The sequence below is a fragment of the Semicossyphus pulcher genome, unplaced genomic scaffold (assembly GCF_022749685.1).
Source record: "Semicossyphus pulcher isolate SPU_LCO1_2020_fin unplaced genomic scaffold, fSemPul1.0.p SCAF_16, whole genome shotgun sequence".
NCBI classification, from domain to species: domain Eukaryota; kingdom Metazoa; phylum Chordata; class Actinopteri; order Labriformes; family Labridae; genus Semicossyphus; species Semicossyphus pulcher.
The window spans coordinates 4,778,859-4,800,207 of NW_027211670.1; the positions used below are offsets into that span (position 1 = coordinate 4,778,859).

The window sequence follows — 21,349 nt, forward strand, 5'->3', positions numbered from 1 at the left end:
TCTGTGTGTGTGTGGTGAGTTATTTCTGAGCAAGTCTTTCAAATGAGAGAATAAACAATCTTTGTGATTTTCTTGCAGATCAGTGTTTTTGTGCAACAACAGCAACACACTCGCATACACATATTTACTGACTGATGGTAGGGACTGAGAGCGAAAGCACAAACAGGTGCAGACACGTCAGTCACTGTTTGTTCGCACTGCGAGCAACACAGTTGGTGTGTTCATGACGCCTCATAAGCAGACGTCAATGGGATGTTTGTGGTTTAATCGCATCAAAGTTAAAGAAAACACATTTTGAACATGACTGACTGCTCGCCTGCAGAGGTGATGATAATGATCTGTGGGGTCATTCCCACACTCATCACTGCTAACATTAAGTCCATATTTTACTTGGTGCAAACATTAAAAACATTCATCTAAGTATTCATTACAGTTGCTGCAGTAACAGCTATGAGACTCATTGATGTTATAATTAGAAAGTGATTGGCTGTTGACAGCTCCTGTCAGCACAGACAGAAGAGAGGACTTGAAGCTCTTATTTACTGTGTTGCATGCAGTCTGAATTCATGTTGCATGTGTCGCACACACTATCACACTTTAAGGCATTTGTACAAGCTCATGCAGTCACACATAAGACAGGGTATTTCCTCTATGGAACAGTAAAGATGCAGAGAAATGGTTGCAAACAGGACAATATGCTGCAGTCATGACCCTATGCAACATTTGATAGATGTGATTTATCACCGTTGTCTGCCATGTGTCTGTTTCATCGTTGAGTGTTTGATTCGCTGGAAAACGTAACACACATTCATGGACATTGAATTTAGATATATGAAAAACTGTCAGGTTGTTCTGATTAAACCTTTCATAGGACGTATGCAGCCTTCCCATGAACACCAATACACTTCATGCAGCTAAAGGGAGTACATAATAACTGCTAATCTGCCGGCTGGCCCGCTATCATTGATCCAAGTAGCCAAAACAGCAGCCTCAGCAACCCTCCAAACTTCTGAACAAACCCAACCCGTGCCTTGGACAACTTTCTGTACTGTGGAGTCAGTGTTTGGACGGTCACATGGATAGAAGCAGTAGTCTTTCACAGGAAGGTTGATCAAACTGCATCACATCTGGGACACCCTAATTTGCCAAAATACTTTTCTAATGCTGTTTTTCCACAGGCCTGCCGTGTGCCTGGTGTAAATACTCTGTGCCAAGTCATGACTCTGTGTTCCCCATAGACTGTATAATTAATAGATGTGTCACCCATTGGTTTGTTAATTAGCATTTTGAAGCCTCCGTTTGGCCGTCTTGTTTTTCTTGGAGCCAGACGTGGTCACACATGGACAACAATGTGATTACGCATTTCTATGCCTCTATCCTATGATTGTTGTGTTAGCAACTTTTCAATCATAGGTAGCCACGTCGGAAAGGAAACGCTGCTTTAGTATCACTTTTACTCTAAATGGGATCTTAATGTAAGAAGACTAAACAAGCGATTGAGACATTAAACTGATTCAAAACAAAAAAAATGACAGAGTAACCGCATATAACCGCTCAAGTCTGTTTACCCCAGCAGAAAATGTTTGTCTACTGGAGGAATTCAGTAGTTTTAAGGGCATTTTACTTGGAACATTCGGCCAAGAGTGTAACAACAACAACAACAACAACAACAACAACAAAACTGATATGTAAAAAATGGTGTTAATCTGACCGTTGAAAGGACCATTAAAGATGTTCAAATTTTGGTACCACTGGTCAGCAGGTGTCACTGATTGTTACCATGGTAACATGGGTCTTAGAGCTGAGTTAGCCTGGGGGTAAGGACATTTGTTTTGTCTTAAAATTAGTCAGTCTTTAATTTTGTAATTTTGAAATGGTCTGATTTGCATTAGACTAATCTAGGAGCAATATTAGGACTGGCCTAACACTATAGACCAATCTAAAATCTTTGTGCCCCTGGGTGTGTTATACTAGTTGTGGCTAATGTAGCATGTAGCTTTTGGCCTGCAGTTGAAACAGATGTCTGGTAAGCTCACTTCTTTATAACCTAAAATCTAAAGATTTTTTGAATTTTCAAACTTGTAGTCCTCAAAAGTGACATCACGTGAGGACATTTTTCAGACGCTCCCTCAAGTGACACTAAAGGCTTAATTATACTTTGACAACATACTGTTTGCAGTGATATGCTCTGACACCTGGAAACATAATGTGATGTGTGGAGAACACACAGCAAGCTTCAGGCTCCTGGGAAAAAAGACTTGTTTAACGTATGTGTGAACGTTTCTGTAGATGAAGAGCTGGTTTGTGCAAACTCCTCCAACACATCAAACAATGTATTTATTTTGCCTGTCTATGCTGTATTGTGGAAAGGCTTTCAGGCTCTGCCAGCACGGCTCGAACAGTCGTGGTGGCTTGAGGATGAACTCAGTCTTAACATCTCCAACCCTACTGAAAAACAGAACGTTTAAATAGAATTGAGACCATGTGGTGGTGAAAATATGAGCTCAGATGATTTGAGAACTGCTGAATGTGAATGTGTGAATCTGACGTTCTCTCACCTTACACCCAGTCCTTATTTCTCTCTCTCTCTTCAGATGAAGAATTGTATGGTGACTTTACTGTTTGCTGTTGTTATGTTATGTGATTTGGACTTATCTCTTGGAAGTCAAGAGTTTCTGATGCAAACCTGACTGACTGCTACAGTCATGTCATGTCCTTGGGCAAGACACTAAACCCCAAATTGCTCCCGGTGGTATAGCCATCGGGTATAAATGTATAGATCCTGATTGGGAACTGGCACTTGGGACATTACCATCAGTGTGTGAATGTGTGTGTGTGAATGGCTGAATGTGACTTGTAGTGTAAAAGTGCTTTGAGTGGTCAGAAGACAAGAAAAGCGCTATATAAGTACAGTCCATTCACCATTTAAACAACAAGGTGGCGTAAGGGCTTGGTTTGTTACTAATCATCAAAGTGAAGAGACAGCAGTAAGGTAGTTCAGGGCAGCAGTAAACTCTGACTGGTTAATGAAGAGTTAGCTCAGCTAACAGATTTTTAATGTCCCTCAGAGAAAGCTGCAACTCTGTGTAGAGCCAGAAGACAGACAGTGTTTCTCTGGTTGAATTAGCTAACTGAAGCTAGCCAACTGAGCTAACACTAACTCTTCACTTTGATGCTAATCCAAGCTCACAGTTAGCCAGTTTAGTAGGTAGCATGACATATGCTACATCTTAAAAGCTAAAGGGGTTTAGCTTCATTTTATAATAAAGCAAAACCTCAGCATGTGCTGTGTAGGCTACTGTGTTTACTAACGGCAGCTCCTGTTAGCTAGCTCGCTGCAGTTGTTGATCTTGCAAAAGGGTATAGCTATAAAAGATACCATAAATCAAAAAGTTGCATTTTTAAGAACAATTGTGAAATAAAAATTAATTCATATATTCTTTTGTTATTACATGAATGATGAAGTAGCATTTCATGAATATGACTAATCCTAAAAATGTTGATTTATTTATGTTTTACAAAATGTATTCATTCTGCGGTCACACACTTGTTAAGACACAAAGAATAAAAATGCAACAGGTCACAGACATACTATATTTATTGCCCGTACAACAGTCAGACGGTACTGCATTTATAATCCACGCACACTCCAGACATTTCCCAACACAAATCAAAACCCCAGCAGCCACACAGCCCCTTGCGAGTACATCAAGCTTTGGTATCATTAGTCAGTTATGAGCGGTAAATGGACATGACATGAGGTTTGGCTTGTTATTGCAGCTCAACAGATGTCTGACGAGGTATGACAACCTGCCATGTCACCAGTGACACTGACTTGTACTTGTAGTGCATCTGTGATCGAAACTTAAAGTCATTTTGGAAATTTTGAAAAAGGTTGCCTTAAATCTTACAACACAAATCTTGCATACACGGGAAGTTGATGAAACTTCTGGAGAGCAGCCAACTCTGGTTGTTCCATGGACTCCCCTTAGCATGATGTTTTTATATGGAGCATTTTTATTTTGTTTGTTCGCAAGTGACACAAGAACCTAAAAACCTGATTGTTACATCTCGGCTAAACCTTCCATAACAGCTAATGTAGGAGAAATGTTCAACATCTCATCGGCAGCAGCTCAGTGGTAGAGTCGGTCGTCTTTCAACCGGAAGGTTGGTGGTAAGATCCCCAGCTCCCTCAGGCTACATGTCGAAGTGTCCTTGGGCAAGACACTGAACCCCAAATTGCTCCTGGTGGCATAGCCAACGGTGTGATAACTGACAGTTGGGCACTTTACGTAGCAGCCTCTGCTATCAGTGTATAAATGGGTGAATGTGACATGTAGTGTAAAAGCAGCTTTGAGTGGTCGCAAAGACTAGAAAAGCACATTTACCACCAGCAGAGTAGCACTGAGGCAAAAACAAGCCAAACTTTAAGATGTCCTAAGAGTCCGTTGGTACTAGCTGTGTGCTGCATCCTCCCAAAGCAAAAGTACATACAAAAAAAAAAAATGAGATGACACGCAACAGCACTGATAAAAATGTTTGGGAGGAGGTATATGTGCAAAAACAGGTGGTTACAATATAAAAGACTCCTTTTGATCTAATGGTAATACACACAAACACACACAAGCAAATCATTGTTAAATGTAATCTTCAATAAGAACATTTACAACCAGGGCTGTGAACATAGAAAAATAAAGCAGCATAAAGCAGGAAAATAAGAAATCATCAATCTGAAAGTGAGTGGAAGTTCTCAAATAGAAAGCTGGAAGAATCGTTTGTATTCATTTGGTTTCTCTTCCCTTTCTGTATCTTTACTGGCGTTCATGTTCTCCTTCCTCCTGCATCTGCTGGTGTTTCACGTTGGATCCATAAAAACTCCGCTCCTGAAGTTCAGATGTTCATGTAGGAGCTGTTGGTGTCCGGCTGGGCTCTCATACTGTCAACGCTGCGACAGGGAATGTTGCATAGTGTCTTAACCTACGTGTGTCACTCAGCGTAAAAAAAACTCCCCATTAGTATGATAAGCCATATGGAAGTTAAGTGGTCTCCTAGTGTCAGAGGCTCTACTGAGAATACGTTTTTCATTTATAAAATACCTGAAAGGCAGCAGAAATAAAACTAGTACCACATTTTAATAAGGTCTTTATAAAGTTATAAAGTGTTACTAAACAAGGCTTTGAATGTTGAAGCCATTAATTGAACATTTGTGACTGAGTTGTTAAAACTGCTTTTGGCTCCGTATCATGTTTGCATTGTTTCTACCTTTACCTGCTCTCTGGGGCTAACAGAAAACGGCACTATGAGAGCGCTGAGAGTTGTGCATCATCTATGAGCTTAAAGATGGAAGACAGGTCTGTAGCTTAGATTAATGGTGTAGTTAGCTGAAGTGAACTACAGACTATTTTATACTTATACCTTCTTATTGATGGCTAATAACAGCCCTATGAAGCATAAGAAAGTCATTTAAGTTTCCGCCTTGGTTTTTAGTTAATTAATTTTTTTTAAATAATTCCTTATTAGAAAGTGGTACGAAAAAGTTTGTAGGAAATAAAGCAAAAAGACTCAAGTGGACAGATGGATCTAAAAACTAAAAGACTACACATATATAACATCACACCTGAAAACTACAATTAAACTACAATGAAATGCAGATTAAATACACTGGAGTCCATGTAGAAAACATTATGTACCCAACAAACACAAAGAAAAATATCTCTGAGAGTCACTGGCTCCTCAAAAATTACTGTTCCGCATGAGTCAGAGAACCAGTGAGTACCAGAGAACCACTCAAAGTCACAGGTCCCTTGAGAGTCAGTGGTTCCTCAGGAGCCACTGGAGCCTCAAGAGTCAATGGTTCCTTAATAAAGTCCCTGGATTCTCAAGAATCCCTAGTTGTTTGCAAGTTAGCGGTTCCCTAAAGAGTCACTGGTTCTTTGAGTCACTGATTCTCTGAAAGTTGCTGGTTCAATGAGAGTCACTACTTCTCTGAGAGTCACTGGTTATTTGTGTGTCACTGATTCTCTGAGATACACTGATTCTCTGAGAGTCACTGGTTCCCTTAAGAGCCACTGGTTCTCTGCGTGTCACTGGTTCTCTGAGAGTCACTGGTTCCCTTAAGAGCCACTGGTTCTCTGCGTGTCACTGGTTCTCTGAGAGCGTGTTTCTGGATGAAGTTGGTAATAAATATGTGACATGAAAAAAGCTCATCATAAAAAGGATAAAGGAGTTAAAAGTCAGTCCAAGACCAGCTGGAATCTAGGCTGAGAACACCATCCACCAATCAGCACACTGTTCTGCTGTGTGTTTATGTGTAACTGTGTGTGTATGTTGATGTGTGTCAGCAGTAGTCTCTTCACAGTCCATAGTTCACTGAGCTCAGGGCTGGTCTCTTCTTGCCTTTAATCTTCAGGGATCCATAACGAGCCTGGTGACAACATGATACAATTATAAACGTGTTCATAAGTAGCTTCTGCTCTGTTTGTTATGAGAAAGACAGACTTCAAAATTCACTTTATACACATCCACTGAGTTCTCTGAGCTCGGGTATCTTTATCTATATTCATAATTTAATGTCAATGACTTATTTGTTACAGCCATAGAGCCAATAAGAAACAATTGACGCCGTCTAACACACAGCCTCCGAGAGAACACTTACATCTTTGCGGACTCTGGATCGTGTAATCTTGACACTCTGCGATCGTCTCAGTCCTTTCTGAGTGACGGCCTCGTCTTCAGAGAAGGTTGGCTCGGCCTCTTCATCTGTCCTCTCCTCCTGGTCATAATAGTACTCTGAACACACAAACATGCATCATGAAACACTGAAACTTCAGAAGTCTTTGTCATATATCGAATTACCCTAAAAATTGCACTGTTTAAAAATGTACATGAAGCATTTCCAGCTCACCTGTCTGATCACAAACTACTAACAAACCACAATTCATTACTTTCGACAGCCCCTAAATGTTCCGTTCTCTTTAGATTAGTTGAGCAGATACCACTAAACTCACTATATTTGATAGATATGATTTAAAAATCACATGCAGAGGGCGCTGTTTAGTTCGGTCGGTAGAGCAGGCGACCCCATGTACAGAGGCTACAGTCCTTGTCGCACTGATCGCGGGTTCGACTCCCGGTCTGCCGATCATTTGGTGCATGTCATCCCCCACTCTCTACTCCCAACATTTCCTGTCTATCTTCAGCTGTCCTAAAAATAAAGGCAAAGGCCAAAAAAATAATCTTAAAAAAAAAAAAAAACACATGCAGCCCACTAATCGGCATTTACATACGACCGCTTTCTAAATAACTTGGAGCTCAAACCGATTTTTATCTAAAAATCAGACCATAGACTGTGTATAAAAAGTAGGTGTAGCCTCTTTGTTTCAAAAGTGAAGCCACTGCATCCTCTCTAAGGTCAGCAGGGGGCGACTCTACAGGATGCATAAAGACGTATTTGTTAGAAGATGAGAAAAAGACGTCCAATTTTTATCTACAGTCTATGGTTCGGACCAGAAAGCAACAGATTGCATCTCCTAACTAGTATTGTGTGTATCACAGCCTGATAAATCGTCCTTATCTGAACCATAAAACCCACTTGGTTTCTAAAAACTATGAACACACTGTTGCACTCGGCGACATGTTCCTTCATTGCCTGTTTATTTTGATTTAATCTCACATACACCTTTTTGCTGCCCCAAGTACTTACTAGAGAAGCAAATCTAGACTCATCCACCGCTGAAAGTAGTCCCACTCAAATGCACTATTTACTCCTGTTTGTTTGATAAAAAAAACAATAGTGAGCAGCTCTCTCAGAAGATTACGTATCTTTGGAACTATATATGTGGTGTTTTTTAAAGTCTTCAGAAGGAACCAATGGGCTTAAAGCTGAGAGCCACAGACACAAAGTCAGAAGCATAGAGCAGGCAGACTGACAGGTTGTTGGTTTCACTCAGGAAATGAAAAAGAAAACTTTTGTCGTATCCTTTAGTAACATATTCCATTAACACCAAGTTAGTTGAAGGACTTCAAACTGTGAGTGTGAGTGGCAGCTTGTCCAGCAGAGGTCAGCAGATACTCAGCAAACCCACATCTAACTCCCTGGTTAGCTCATCTCGAAGAAACGTACCAGTTAGAAGGTTCTAACAAATGCTTTCCCTCTCACATTGTAGCAAGAACAAGCTATTTGCTTGCAAAGTCTAATCATGTGGCCAAAAAAGACTATAATAATACAAAATAATTGAAAGGCATAAAAAGCTCATCTGTGCCTGCTGGGTCAGGCCTACACCATGTCCAAGCCTTCATTAATGTGAACATGAAGCGACATGTGTTCTATTTGTTCTGGTTCTACGTCCTCCTCCTGCTGCTGCTGGTGCTATTGTTGTCACATCTGGAGTCTATAAGAGAGAAACCTCCCACTCTCCTGAGTTTGACGCAACCTTTCTCCTCCCTGAGGAAACAGGGTGGGATGAGACAGAGGCCAGCTTCACATGAGATTTCACATTCCAGCACAGGATCAGAAATACCATCTGAATTCTGCATGTGTCTGGTTTACAAGAGACAAAAACACTGCAGGAGAGCCGTAGCTTTGAGGCTGAAAGTCCTGCTATTGAAATTGTCTGATCAACTCTCGTCTAGAAACCAGGCAGTTCAATGTCCCCAGCCTGCTGGCTCCAATTCTTTGCTGGACATAAGCAAAGGAAAGAACATGTTTGAAATGTTCCAGGGAGGAATTTCATTCTTTTACGGAGCCAAATTCTCTGTCTGGACAGTGGAGAACTTATTCAAGCCATTCCAGTCATTCCAGCTCTCACCGGTTTATTCTGCGGTATAACTCTCCAATTTCCTGTCATGTAGAGAGCTGAGGGCTCAGCCCAAAGCAGAGACCTGGGGCAGCTTGTCCAACCAGGAATTTTACAATCCTGGAATGTTCCTCCAGAGAAAAAAAAACTCTTACTTTAGAGCATTTATGTCCTGGATTTGTCTGAACCTGCTGCCGAGCCTTACTTTCACTCTGATTGTCTGCCTTAAACTGCAACATTTTACACAATATAATGCAGCTCTTTTAGATCCTGTTAGTTTTACCTAAACATTTTGATGGAAAAAAAGATATTCATCTGACAGTTTGATCTTTAGTTACAGATTCGTTTGACACTGGATGTCTTCTGGACTGCCTCGATTGCTGGAAGCTAGGTTTGTTGTAGGCTGAAGGTGGCTATGCTAGCTAGTCCCTTTTATTTGGGATTATAGAGACTTTGAGGATTTTAAGTTTTAAGCACTTTTAAAGACTACAAGTGTGATGGCTTGAGTGTCAATCTTACAATCTGTCTGTTAGTTAAGTCAAAGAAAAGCTTTGATGTACGGAAGTCAAGCTCAGAGAGAGAGGAAAGCGAATCCTGCAACTTTTTGGTAGTTAGCAAATGACATGAAAGTGTCCTTCTTTTAAAACTTCCTGACGTCCTGTCTGTGGCTCTCGGCTTAAAGCATATCTGTTCCTACTAAAGAAGTACATTTTAAAAATACTTCTCAAATATATTGTTTCACGTTTACAAAGCCATAGTCATATCGTATAGTATATAGTTGGCATATTTTCAGCGGCGGATTAATCAACACTTAATGAGTATTAATGAGCATTTGGGGCAGCCCATAGCCTCTGTATAGAAAGTGTGTAGCTACTGTCATGACATGCATTGGTTAGTGGGTTACTGTTATGAAGCTGTGATGCAAACATTTTAAACAAAAAGTACTCAGAGTAAAAAACATCTATGGCTGTGTGAACACTGATATCTTTTAGGTTGCTGTCGTGGCTACTTGTTTATAAATGGCAGCAGACACCTAAAGCAAACCATGTTTTATCGTCTATTTGACTCTAAAAAGGACCAGAATTTATAAAAGGAACATCACGCTATATTGAAGAAAACACGAAACTAGCTATTGAGACTAGAAACTCAGATGAAAAATGTTAACTGAGGTGATAAAGCCCCCTGCTGGTCACGAATCTCTGTGTTTTTAATAGTTGGAGCTCAACCATGGAGCTCTATGGCTCAGAGAGATATATCAGGCTGTTTATTTGCTAGTAGATACATTCACTGTTTGTTTGAGTCTGAACATGTTTAAATAAATATCAAATGTCACCAGTTATTTTTCTTGCCACCACAAACGTGTGTATGTTTAACCCTTTGTTGCCTCAGAGCGTGAGGACATCGTGTGATGTCATGGGAGTATCACATGAAAGAGAGCAGTTGGAGGGTGAAGACATCCCTCTTCTTCCAATCACCGGTCTGTCCCTCTGCTGCCTGTCTGAGCTGAATACATAATACAGTCTTTCCTCTCTCAGTATGCTAATGTTGTCTAACAGCCTCCCGTCCCTCCACCCATCCACCTCTTCTTCATCCATCCCTCTCATCTCCACTCTGCTCCCATAAATTCATCTCTGTCCTCTCCTCCACTCCACCCCCTACTATCTCGCTCTCCACGCCTCACTGACTGGCTGTGTGTGTGTGTGTGTGTGTGTGTGTGTGAGAGAGAGAGAGGAACAGAGAGAGAAAGTGTGTGTTTGACATTCCAGCAGCATCCCACCCAACCTCATCTCATCCCCTTTGTCTGCTGAAAAGCTGGGAAGTCATCTTGCACACACACAGACAGACACACACACATACACACAGACACACAGACACACAGACACACAGACACACAGACACACAGACACACAGACACACACACACACACACACACACAGACACACACACACATTCATTGACAGGTCTGCCAGCCTGCAGTTCTCATCAAGCAAAGAAACAAAAAGAACAAAAACCCCAAATCTTTGAAGACAGCCTGTTTTTCATCTAAAAGTAAAGATGTTCAGGATTTTAGGATTTCACACGGGTCTGTGTACAAAAAAACAAACAAATTACTTGATTTTTGATTAATATTTCAGCCTTTTCTCCTCAGTGGGAATGTACAATAGCTGAGTCCTGATTCTTGTTTTCAGAAAGAGTTTTGGATAGACACAAATGCAATACATTTCCTAATCACTGAAGTCTTTGTTATGTGACATTGTTTTAGCCCGTATGTCTACCAGGGCTGCACCCTTAAAGTGGTAATCTCGAAGATCTCAGTTTCGTTCTCTTTGGTGGCACCTATGGCGATAAACGGTAATTGCGGGAGCACACTTCCCGGATATCCAGACAGTGCTGCATGTGTGACGTCCACGGTCGGCTCCGGTTGTAACTCTTGATTTTTCTGGCTGACGGTCGCTTTCTATTTCAGACTGTTTGCTTCATCTGAACGTCAAATTAGTTTTATTCTTTGGATTTTCACTTATTTTTGAAGTTGTATCTGTAGTCATCTTTGTTTGTTCAGCCATAGTAGATTACTGTTTACTCATAACACTTGCAGAGAGCGGAAAAACAGCTGCTTAGCTCCGCCTACCCTCTCTGGCAGACCAACCACTGCTGCGTGATTGAAAACACGTCACTAACTGAGCAGCGGTTGTGATTTTGTCCACAAAAGTCGCCACAGACACCCAGTCTGTAATACTGCAAATGCAAAGGCTTCCATCAGTGGGCCATAGGCTCAGTCACCATTGTGTTACCTCATTCGACGAGAGATAGAAACTTAACAGACATTAATTGAAATGAAAATCTTCCAGATTATCACTTTAAAGTTGATGATTCTAATGATTATTGACTGAGACAATAAAGGCTTACAATGCTTCAGAATGCAGCTGCGAGACTTCTCCCTTTAATTTTTCTCTTCGACTTCCCGTCAAATTTGTGTGAAATCTTTCGACACGTTTGTTGTTTGTACTTTTCAGATTACCCGACAGCGTCCACATAAACAGCTTTATGGTCCTTTCTTAATCGTGGGTGAAGATTACTGGTGTTCAGGCGACGCTTCGGAAAAGTTGGACTAAAAGAGATGTTGACTAATAGTCTACATATTACAGGCTTCTCACAGGAGTTCTCAGAAGTCTTTAAACAAATGTGATAACTTAGCAAACACCATCCACTGAGGAAGGCCATGGGATGCAACTGAAGTTCACAAACTGCGTACTATTTCATACATCTTGTAGCATGTGCGTGCGTGTCTGTGTGTATGTGTTTGTGCGTACCAGCATCGTCTGCAGCGTCACTGCTCTGGGATCTCCTCATGGCGGGGTTGGCTGAGCGGGAGCTGTACTCATAGAGCTGGTTTCCTCCCCTCTCGTCCTGCTGGCCTATCTGTGTGAGGTCATGCATACTCAGACTGCGCAGCTTCTCTGTGATGGCACCCTGACCCTGTGACACACACACATTCACATCGGTCAATATTAGAAAAGTAGCCCTTTAGAGCAGGCAAAACCCAACACACAGATGAAGAGAGTGAGCATCAACAGACCGTTGAAACCAACTCCAAATGACCCCCCTCATCACGTACAGACCAGGGTGGTGTTACAGCTGAATATGTGGAAGGCTGTTTTATGTGATCTCACATTGTGTTGGTGCTGGTATTACTTTGCTGCTTCACTTTTTTTTTTTTTAATTGTCTCACTTATAAAGCTGGATGCAGCTTGAAAAGTAAACTAGAAGCAGCTTCAGAGCTGTGAGGAAAAACTGACCGGCTAACCCACCTGAGACCTGAGCAGGAGAAAGGTGATGTAGATCTGCTCCCTAAAACTCTGTCTTTGTACACAGCTTATAAAGTTGATCCTGCTTTGCTCCGCGTCTGAAATTGCCTCTTCAGTGATCATCATTTACAGTTGAAACTGAGAGCAGAAGTATCTTCACAGGTGTCCTACTCTAAACAACAATCGGACCCTGTGGTTTAAACCGCAAACACGCTGAAAAAAGCAGTTTCACTCTATAAATCAATCTGACTTTAGCTGCTGATATCTTTAACTCTAATCACATTTAGCTAGATTAAATCCTTCGTTGGGTTTAATGATACAGTCGAAAACACTTGAAACACTAACAAAGAAGTCAGCTGGAAATATCTTCATGTCCAGCCGACAGCCAGCGCCAAAGGAAGCGGCTGATTTTTGTTTGCTGACCTTATTCTCATAAGATCGGATGTATTCTTATTAAACTAGCTTTATCCTCATACTCACAGTGGCCACATCATTGTGACAGCTTATGTTGTTTTAACATCATGCTGTGGTCATTAAAATAAGCACTTGGCCATTATTACATAACTGAATAGTGACTTTTATGTAACCACTTGAACTAGTTATGTTAGTTTACCTAAGCTGCAGCTTTGCAGACTTTGGCCTGAGGTACACTTTCTCAAGCCATTGATTTGGATCTTGCACTTTAGATCAGTGTCTGTCCAATACTTTTTAAATGACTTGTCCAGAGGTCACACAACTGATGGGGTAATGTAATAAACCTCTGCCTCTGTTCGCCTGTAAATACAAATAAGAACACTGGATAAAATTAGGACTCTTCACTAAAGTTTGGAGCTTTCTGACAGGAGCGTCTTCCCACACAGATTTCTGTCCAGCTGCAAAACAAAAGTCTATAGCATAAAATAGCAACTGTCCCGTTATAGACAGCATGTGCTGCCAAACCGCAGAATGACTGTGGTTGAGCAGATGGACTGGTAGTGACAAGGGCAACTGTTCGTCTCCGAGCTGCCCGTTTATCAGATGTGTCAGAGTTTTCTAAAACTGTCAAGCTGCTCTGTCATCATTCAGAGACATGCAGGGGAGACAGAGGCCTGCCCAGTGCAACACAATATTATCAACATGTGGAGAAATACATGTCGTAATATAACATGGGCACTACTCAGTTTGTTAAGGAACCAATCAGTCAGTGGCAATTTAACATTCTATCAGGGATCATGACTAGAGACGAGTGTAAAGTACGTATAAAATATATAACAATGTACTTCATATACAAATATACAGTTTTTACTTATACGAACACTTAAGCACAGGTGATTATTAATGACAGGAAACAGATATTCTACAGTATGATGACATCATCATGGAAGCAGTTTCATCAAATGAGCAAAGAGGATAAAAGGAGGAAAAAAGAAAGGATAAGGTGTTACAGTGAAAGGAGATGTTTAAACACAGGTAGCAAAAACTCCAAACATAAAGGGGCATGAGTGAAGCTGTAAAGGTTCTACATGTTGAGTTAAATGTATTTGTTGTTTTATTTTACACTAAGAAGAGGATGAAAAAAGAAAGGATAAAGATGAAAATATATAACACAGATGTTTTTCAGTTACCACGTCTGATAAAAGACATCAACGTCTGATGAAAATGATGGTGTGACTGGAGAATAACACTGGTATGAAATAAAAAGGGAACATTCTGTCCATGCTGGTACACTGACTGGTTTTTACCTCCCAGAGCAGCCTGCTGAAGCACAGAAACCTGAAGAAAGACGGATGTCAGTACAGAGAGAGAAGGAGAAACAAAGTCACAGGAGGGTTAGCTAGTGAGCAAGGCAGGCAGATCCACACATCATCATCTTGACCTACAAAACATCACTTCTTGTGTACAGTCCATGAACTTAGCAAACATTTCAGCCAGAATATATCACCTTCGAGTTCTCAAAGCAAACTGTCAGGCTGAACATACTGAAGACGGTGTTTCACAGTAGTTTCTCAAATCCACCTGGACATGTTCAGGCCCAAGACCGGTCTGATAGTTCATGCAGAAGGAACATCAGCAGCATCGAAGAGTACAGCAGCATGTCTCTGTTTGCTAAATAATAGATTATTTCATTCATTATATTGCCCTGTTAATTTATGTGCGTGTGGCAAATACACTAAAATGCAAGTTGAATTTGAAATTGTCTCGGGCAGGAACTAATCGAGTTCATGTAGCAATCAAAAATAGTAGATAATAAATGTATCTCCAGGTCTATGAGTATTGGCTCCAAACTACTGTGCTGCTTCTTCCTGCGTGTCCTTAATTTGTATGCTAAAGCACATTACAGTGCCTTCTACTACTCAGAGTGTTCTGCAGGAATGTGTAGAAAAATGTAACAAGAATACCTCGACTGAGCAGGTATTTAGCTTTAAAAAACGTTTCCATGACGAGCTGATGTTAGCTTTGGATAAATATGAACATCATATATAGTAAAAAAAAATATATACATATATATACAGCTCTGGAAAAGATTAAGAGACCACTGCAAAAATATGTTTTTCTCTGGTTCTACTGTTTAAAGGTTTGTGTAAAATGAACTTTTGTTTTATTGTATTCAACATGTCTCCTACTCGGAAGGAAAACATTCTCATTTAGGTCTTTCATTTGTTTGTTAAAATTAATTCTGATGACTCTATATGATCTATAAAAGCAAACCAGACCATCAATGACAAGATTGATTATTTCTAGTTATTTGTAATGCCTGAAACTGCTGGCGGGGGGGTAGGTGTCAGACAAAGCAATTAACTGCACACTGCCTTTGTTTACATTTTCCAGGGCGAAATTTGTGATACATATTATTGTTAAAGAAAGCAGGATGATTTTTTGTTAAAAAACATCACTTAAGCATGTACAGGACAAATTCAGCAAAGAGATAAGAGGTACGGCTTTGTCCACAGGGGGCGCCAAACACAAACCGAAAGTTCCTCACAGGAGCTTTAAACAACAGAATACTAATGTTTTAACTCAGGAAGAGTTCTCAAATCAGCATTTGGTGGAAGAACCTGGTTTTTAATCACAGCTCTCATGCATCTCTGCATGCTGTCCACTAGTCTGTCACAGTGCTGTCAGGTGATGTTAGGCCGCTCTTGGAGCAGCTGGGCTTTGTTCGATGTCTTGTGACCGTCCATCTTCCTCTTGATCACATTTAAGAGGTTTTCAATGGGGGTCAGATCTGGAGACTGGGCTGGCCATGACATGAAGAGCGAGATGCTGATTTAAGGAACATTTGGAGTGGTCTCATATTTTTTAAAGCATAATAAGTCCTCTTTAGTAGTGGCGAACCCTTCCAACATGGAGTTGGTGAATATGATGTGTTTAAAGGTGGATCACTAATGTTGTATGTCCTTGCTAATCTGAAATCAAAAATAAAGGAAGGTTGTTCAAAATATCATCTGCTTGTGTTACTGTGTTTTATATACACAGTATAGAAACCAAGGGCGGCCTGGATGGTTGGACGTCCGTGTAAACAGCAATGGCAGTCTTTAGAATAAGGACTGCTCATGTAATTAAAGAAAGAAGTAAGAAAATAAATGCTTCTTTATTCCTGTGGAGGCTTTACAGATGCAATTTAAATCAGCCTCAGGCTACATGCACATCAATATACATGTATGCTGCATGCATAATATAACAATGTGCATAAAGTAGTATGAAATGAGCGGCTCTCAGGAGTTTCTTACTCACTCCAAATCACATAAAATCCCTGAGTTACCCTGAGATGCAATTGTAAACCAAAGCACGGCTCCAGTGTCTGCTCTGTGAGCTGTGTGGTTCAGTCTGTCAGGAAGGTTCAGACGGATGGATTTCATGTAAGATGCAGCTGCTTTTATATTGTACAAGCCTGAGTCCGTCAAATTCCAGCTAAAAACACAAGAAGCTTTTAAAGGATTTGAGACAGCACATTGACCTTAAACACGGTTGATAAAAAACACAGGGAGAAAAGAGAAGGGGTAAACTGTGGAGACGAGGAGAGGGCAAAGGAAAAGGAGTAATAGAAGATATAATGAGGCGAAGAAAAGACAAATGAAGAGACACACAAAGGCTGGTAGGCAGAGGGAGGCCTTTAGTTCACACAGTCACAGCCTTGGCAATGACACTTCTAATTTCCCTTGTTGCAATATATTCAGATCTCAAGTCATTTATGTTTTCTGATTTGGTTAGACGGATCTTAGTTTTCTTTGTTTCTTAAAAAGGAGAAGAGAACTATCGCTATATTTGGAGTGAATTGAAGAGTACGAGTTATTTAGATAGTGTAGAAGAAGACACTAGTAATGAGAGTCTAATTGTACCAAGGCTTGTGCTTCCCTGATACTTCCCGATCGACTTCTCCTGACTGCTCTAAGAGTGAGTTTTCATTCAATCTGGTTTCTCTGCTACGCTATGTTTCTGAAGAATCCAATTCAGGCCTAAAAATAAAATAATTGAATTTATTTATTTTTTTTATTGCATTTTTATTGCATATATGCACATAATATCCTGGATTTATAGTCGTCTTCCTGGCGTATTTTAGAAATGCCAATAAGTACTCGGAAACGGGAAAACTGTGGCAAGTAAACATTTGTCGAGGTACTTGATTGACCCTCGAGACCCCAGTAAAATTCTAGAATGTTGCTGCAGTTCACTGAGAACTCTTACTTAAATTGTCCTGCTTCACCCAAACAAACATCTCTATCTCAAAAACAGAAAGGAAGTGACAATCACAAGTCGTTTTCATTTTAAAAAACTCAACTTCCTTTTTTAATTTGATACAAATGTGAGGAAAAAGTCCTCCCTACCGACGGGGGCGCACTGCCCACCGGAAAACAGTGGGAAGTGATTTTACAATTAAAAATAACTTCAAAATGGCGGTTGCTCTTAAGCGCTATAGTGATATATAGAACAGGTGCTGCGGGGCACTAGGGGGGCTAGAGGGTTAATCTCTGATGTGTGTAATGTAGGTGCACCCTCATTTTGAGTGACAGGGATGCTGACAATAATTAGAAATACAAACAGTTTAATGATGATCTGCACACTAAAATGAAGGTTAAACTGAAAAACTGTATGGTTTACTTTGTCTGAGGGTAGCTGATGCTTGCTCAGCCTCAGGTGTACAGATTATCTGTCTGTGTATCACTGAAAGGCAGTGGCTGTGATGTTACAGAGTCAGGGACCTGGCTACATGCAGACATTCAAAAACCTGCATAATGTTCTGATTATTATACAGCAAAATAAATTACAGGGTTATTTGCTGTGCCTGATTTGGCTGTGCTAGCATGCTAGTTGTTCAAGAAATGATAAATGCAGAGCAGGTCTTTGTATGATGATGAATTACAAACAACTAAAACAGTAGCTGGTAATGATCATAGACGTAGCTTGGTCATAACCAACATATTTACTAATTGCCAGCAGGGGGCGACTCCACTCCAGAAATGTATTTGTTTATTTGCTGTCTCAGTCATTTATTTCAAAGCCTTTTTGCTAATTGCAAATTTAATCTGTGGGGAGGTATACAGTATATATATTCACTGCATATAATAATCATACTCAGATTTACTCGAGTATATGTACTGTATACAAGAAGCAGACATAAACTGTGTCCCAATCCAGCGGCTGCAGCCTATAAAGGCCGCATTCAAATGGGTCCTCCTTTTCCCGGGCCACGAAGGATCCATCGGGTGCATCCTTTGCAGCCCAAAGTATCCCGAGATGCATTGCGCGGCAATTCAAACGAGATGGCTGACTCTTATGCGTCCGAGAAATACACTTTAAAATGTAAACGTTTCTTTGTTTCAACTCAGTCGAATAGCTAGCGTTACACATGTTTAAGACAACGAAAGTGCCCTTGAAACAAATTACCTTTAAGATTATACTCGACGTTAGTTATGCTAGCTAGTTAGCCTGCTAGCTACCTGTTGCTAGGCGACAGGAGCAGCGACGCAAGGGTAAGGGCGGGAACAGATGGTCATTTATTTTTTACTTCGCAAATATTTTTTTGAGGCTGATCTGATATCGACAGGTTCTGTAATGAGACATGAAGTGCAGAGAGGTAGAAGATGACTCAAACAGAATATCAGTAAAAGCCTGGAGCTGATCGAGATATCTTTAATGTCATGTTCCGTAAATTTGACTTCAACTCAAAGAGAACACAAAGTTTCTTTTACTTGTCTTTCTTCATAAAAGGAACTTTTTTGATTGTCTTCATCAAGATTTGCTTCGACATCTAATGTGACTCATGAGTCGAGTCTCAAGCTGAATCATTCGTACGCTCGATAGCTGCTGTGAATGTGGGTGTAATGACTTGACTTTCTGTTTAGTAGTGGATTCCCACTGCCTGGGATTACCTCAGCGCAGTGCAGCTTTAGGCGGGAGGTCAGCAGGGATTATGTGATACACTCAGGTATTCACGCAATGCTGATGAAACCGATTCACACACACTTCATTTATACTGACTGCAGTGAGTTCTGGCTCAGGGCCATACTCACAGTGGGTGTTTGCATGAGCACAGTGTTTTAAAATATTATGGTAAATGGTTAATGGACTGTACTTACATAGCGCTTTTCTAGTCTTTGCGACCACTCAAAGCTGCTTTTACACTACATGTCACATTCACCCATTCACACACACATTCACACACTGATGGCAGAGGCTGCTACATAAAGAGCCCAAGTGTCAATCAGTTATCACATTCATACCTGTTGGCTATGGGGCTGGGGATCGAACCTCCGACCTTATGATTGAAAGACGGCCAACTCGACCACTCCGCCCCACCTATCTCACCTTACTTAGTTTACATGTTATTTAGGTTATTTAGTTGTAGCACCATCTCAGCCTGTGTTCTGTGATGTATGATTTAGCAGGCCTCGCAAGAGTGCATTCAGAGAAAACAAGGTGAATTGGAGCAAAACAATCTGCTGGAGTGCTTTACTGTAAACAACAGGTAGAGGGCACTGTTGTATCAAAGGGAGCTTAAGCTTCCAGTAGGTCTTATAAAGGCTGACAATGTAAGAGAGTGGAAACCAGAGGCAACGGGATTTATGGGAGATGTTGTTCAAATACCAGAAGGGTGAGGTGCAGGGTACAAACTGCCTCGGCAATCTAACTGAACTTTTTGGTAAATAAACAAAGACCTCCTGAGTACAATAATAACAGATGGAGCGAGAATAACAGAGAATAGCACCAGAATATTTATCATTTTCATAACAGAGAGACTTGCCTTGACAGCTGCAGTGACGGCGGCGGTGGCAGCAATGCTCAGTCCCTGTTTGCCAAAGTTCACCATGGTCTCATAGCTCCTCTCTCTGGCCTGGACGATGTACTCGTCTATTTCCTGCAGACACAATCAACGCGAGTTCAATAAAAGAAGTGTTGTAACACCCTGAACAACAAACAGATGGATGGATGATCTTACCCGCTCTCTGGAGGACAGCAGAGGGTGCAGACACTTCCTGTAAATGAGACTTGCTCCTCTGGTGTAGGGGGACAGCAGCCAGATCACAATGGCTATCTTCAGCTCATAATACAGAGGAAACCTGGAGATGTACACACAAGCACACATACTGTCATGGCTATCATTGTCACATTTTACATGCCGTTACTTAATCCAAGTGTCGGGTACTTTGTCATCAGTTAAATGTTTCCCCTCTTACATCTGTATCTTTCTTAAAACTCCCCAAATGGTTGAGCTGTAGTTCATCTGACTCAGACTGTGAGTTTGAGATGATGATTTAATTGTTCTGTGCATTAATATTTGTGCAGGTGCTAAATGAGAAATGACCATGCATGTGGGTATTTGTGTGTAACTCACCATGCCAACGTTAGATCGGTGATGGTCTCCAGCACAGTGTAAAGTGCAAACACAATCCAGTACATCATCCATCGCACCTACACAGAAACACACAAACAGAAAGACCATTGAACAATACAGCCGCACAAACACACTGAGCAGGTCCATTTATAGGACTGTTTTAGCTTACTGCACATGTATTTATGGTGGCTGTCAAGGGTAAATGCGCTACAATGGCCCAAAAGATTTACATAAGGAGAAATAAGCTGAAAATTCAGACACAATCCAAAACGAACACAACAATGGAAACATGCTGCAAATGTGAAAACATTCTGCAGAAACGAACACAAATACATCAACGGCAAACAACGATGCAACGATGATGTGAAACAAACGAAAAAAACAGAACAGTCTCCAGGCCTTTGGGGGAGCACTAAGTGGACCTGGATATTATGAAACATATTTCATGGAGAAAATAATTTGCACAGGAGCTTTGGGCCGCTGGGAGAACAAGGTTTTTTAACCCGTTGTTGGATGGGAGGCATGGCGGGACCCAAACCAAAGACCAGGGGTCGAGATCAGTAGAGTTCAGTTTTACCACAGGGACAACAACACAACAGTGGTTTTCTTGCCGGGTTTGGCTCCTGGCGATACATGGCTGACCCCGCCAAATCTACCGCTCATGACTCTAAAGGTGGCCGCTGACCGATGCTCCTCCCTGATGCTTCGTCATCCCAGGAATTAGAGTCCCGGTCGGAGCAGCTGTAAATTGCCTGATTACTGTAACGTTAATCTTACTCCCTGGCCTTTCATTTTGCACAGTATGTAGTTTGGCCCAGCCATCAGAAACAGTAGCGTCCATCATTTTGTGGCCTGATGATCAGTAAACTTATTAAAACATTGCCTGGCCCCTCTTTTTATCCGGTCTAATGTACAGCACCTTTCTGTTGTTATCA

General features: G+C 41.0%; 1 protein-coding gene across 1 annotated transcript in view; it reads right to left on the reverse strand.

The window, feature by feature from the left end:
* Positions 1 to 3,548: 3,548 nt before the first annotated feature.
* reep3b (receptor accessory protein 3b) overlaps positions 3,549 to 21,349 on the reverse strand; it is a 40,445-nt gene continuing 22,644 nt past the window's right edge. Inside the window, exons 3-8 of the mRNA XM_069664988.1 lie at positions 20,415 to 20,491; positions 20,019 to 20,139; positions 19,824 to 19,937; positions 12,107 to 12,272; positions 6,656 to 6,789; positions 3,549 to 6,424 (exon numbers count right to left, since the gene is read on the reverse strand). Of these exons, the coding sequence (XP_069521089.1) occupies positions 6,353 to 6,424; positions 6,656 to 6,789; positions 12,107 to 12,272; positions 19,824 to 19,937; positions 20,019 to 20,139; positions 20,415 to 20,491 (684 nt within the window). The 3' untranslated portion in view covers positions 3,549 to 6,352. The remainder of the gene's footprint in view (positions 6,425 to 6,655; positions 6,790 to 12,106; positions 12,273 to 19,823; positions 19,938 to 20,018; positions 20,140 to 20,414; positions 20,492 to 21,349) is intronic.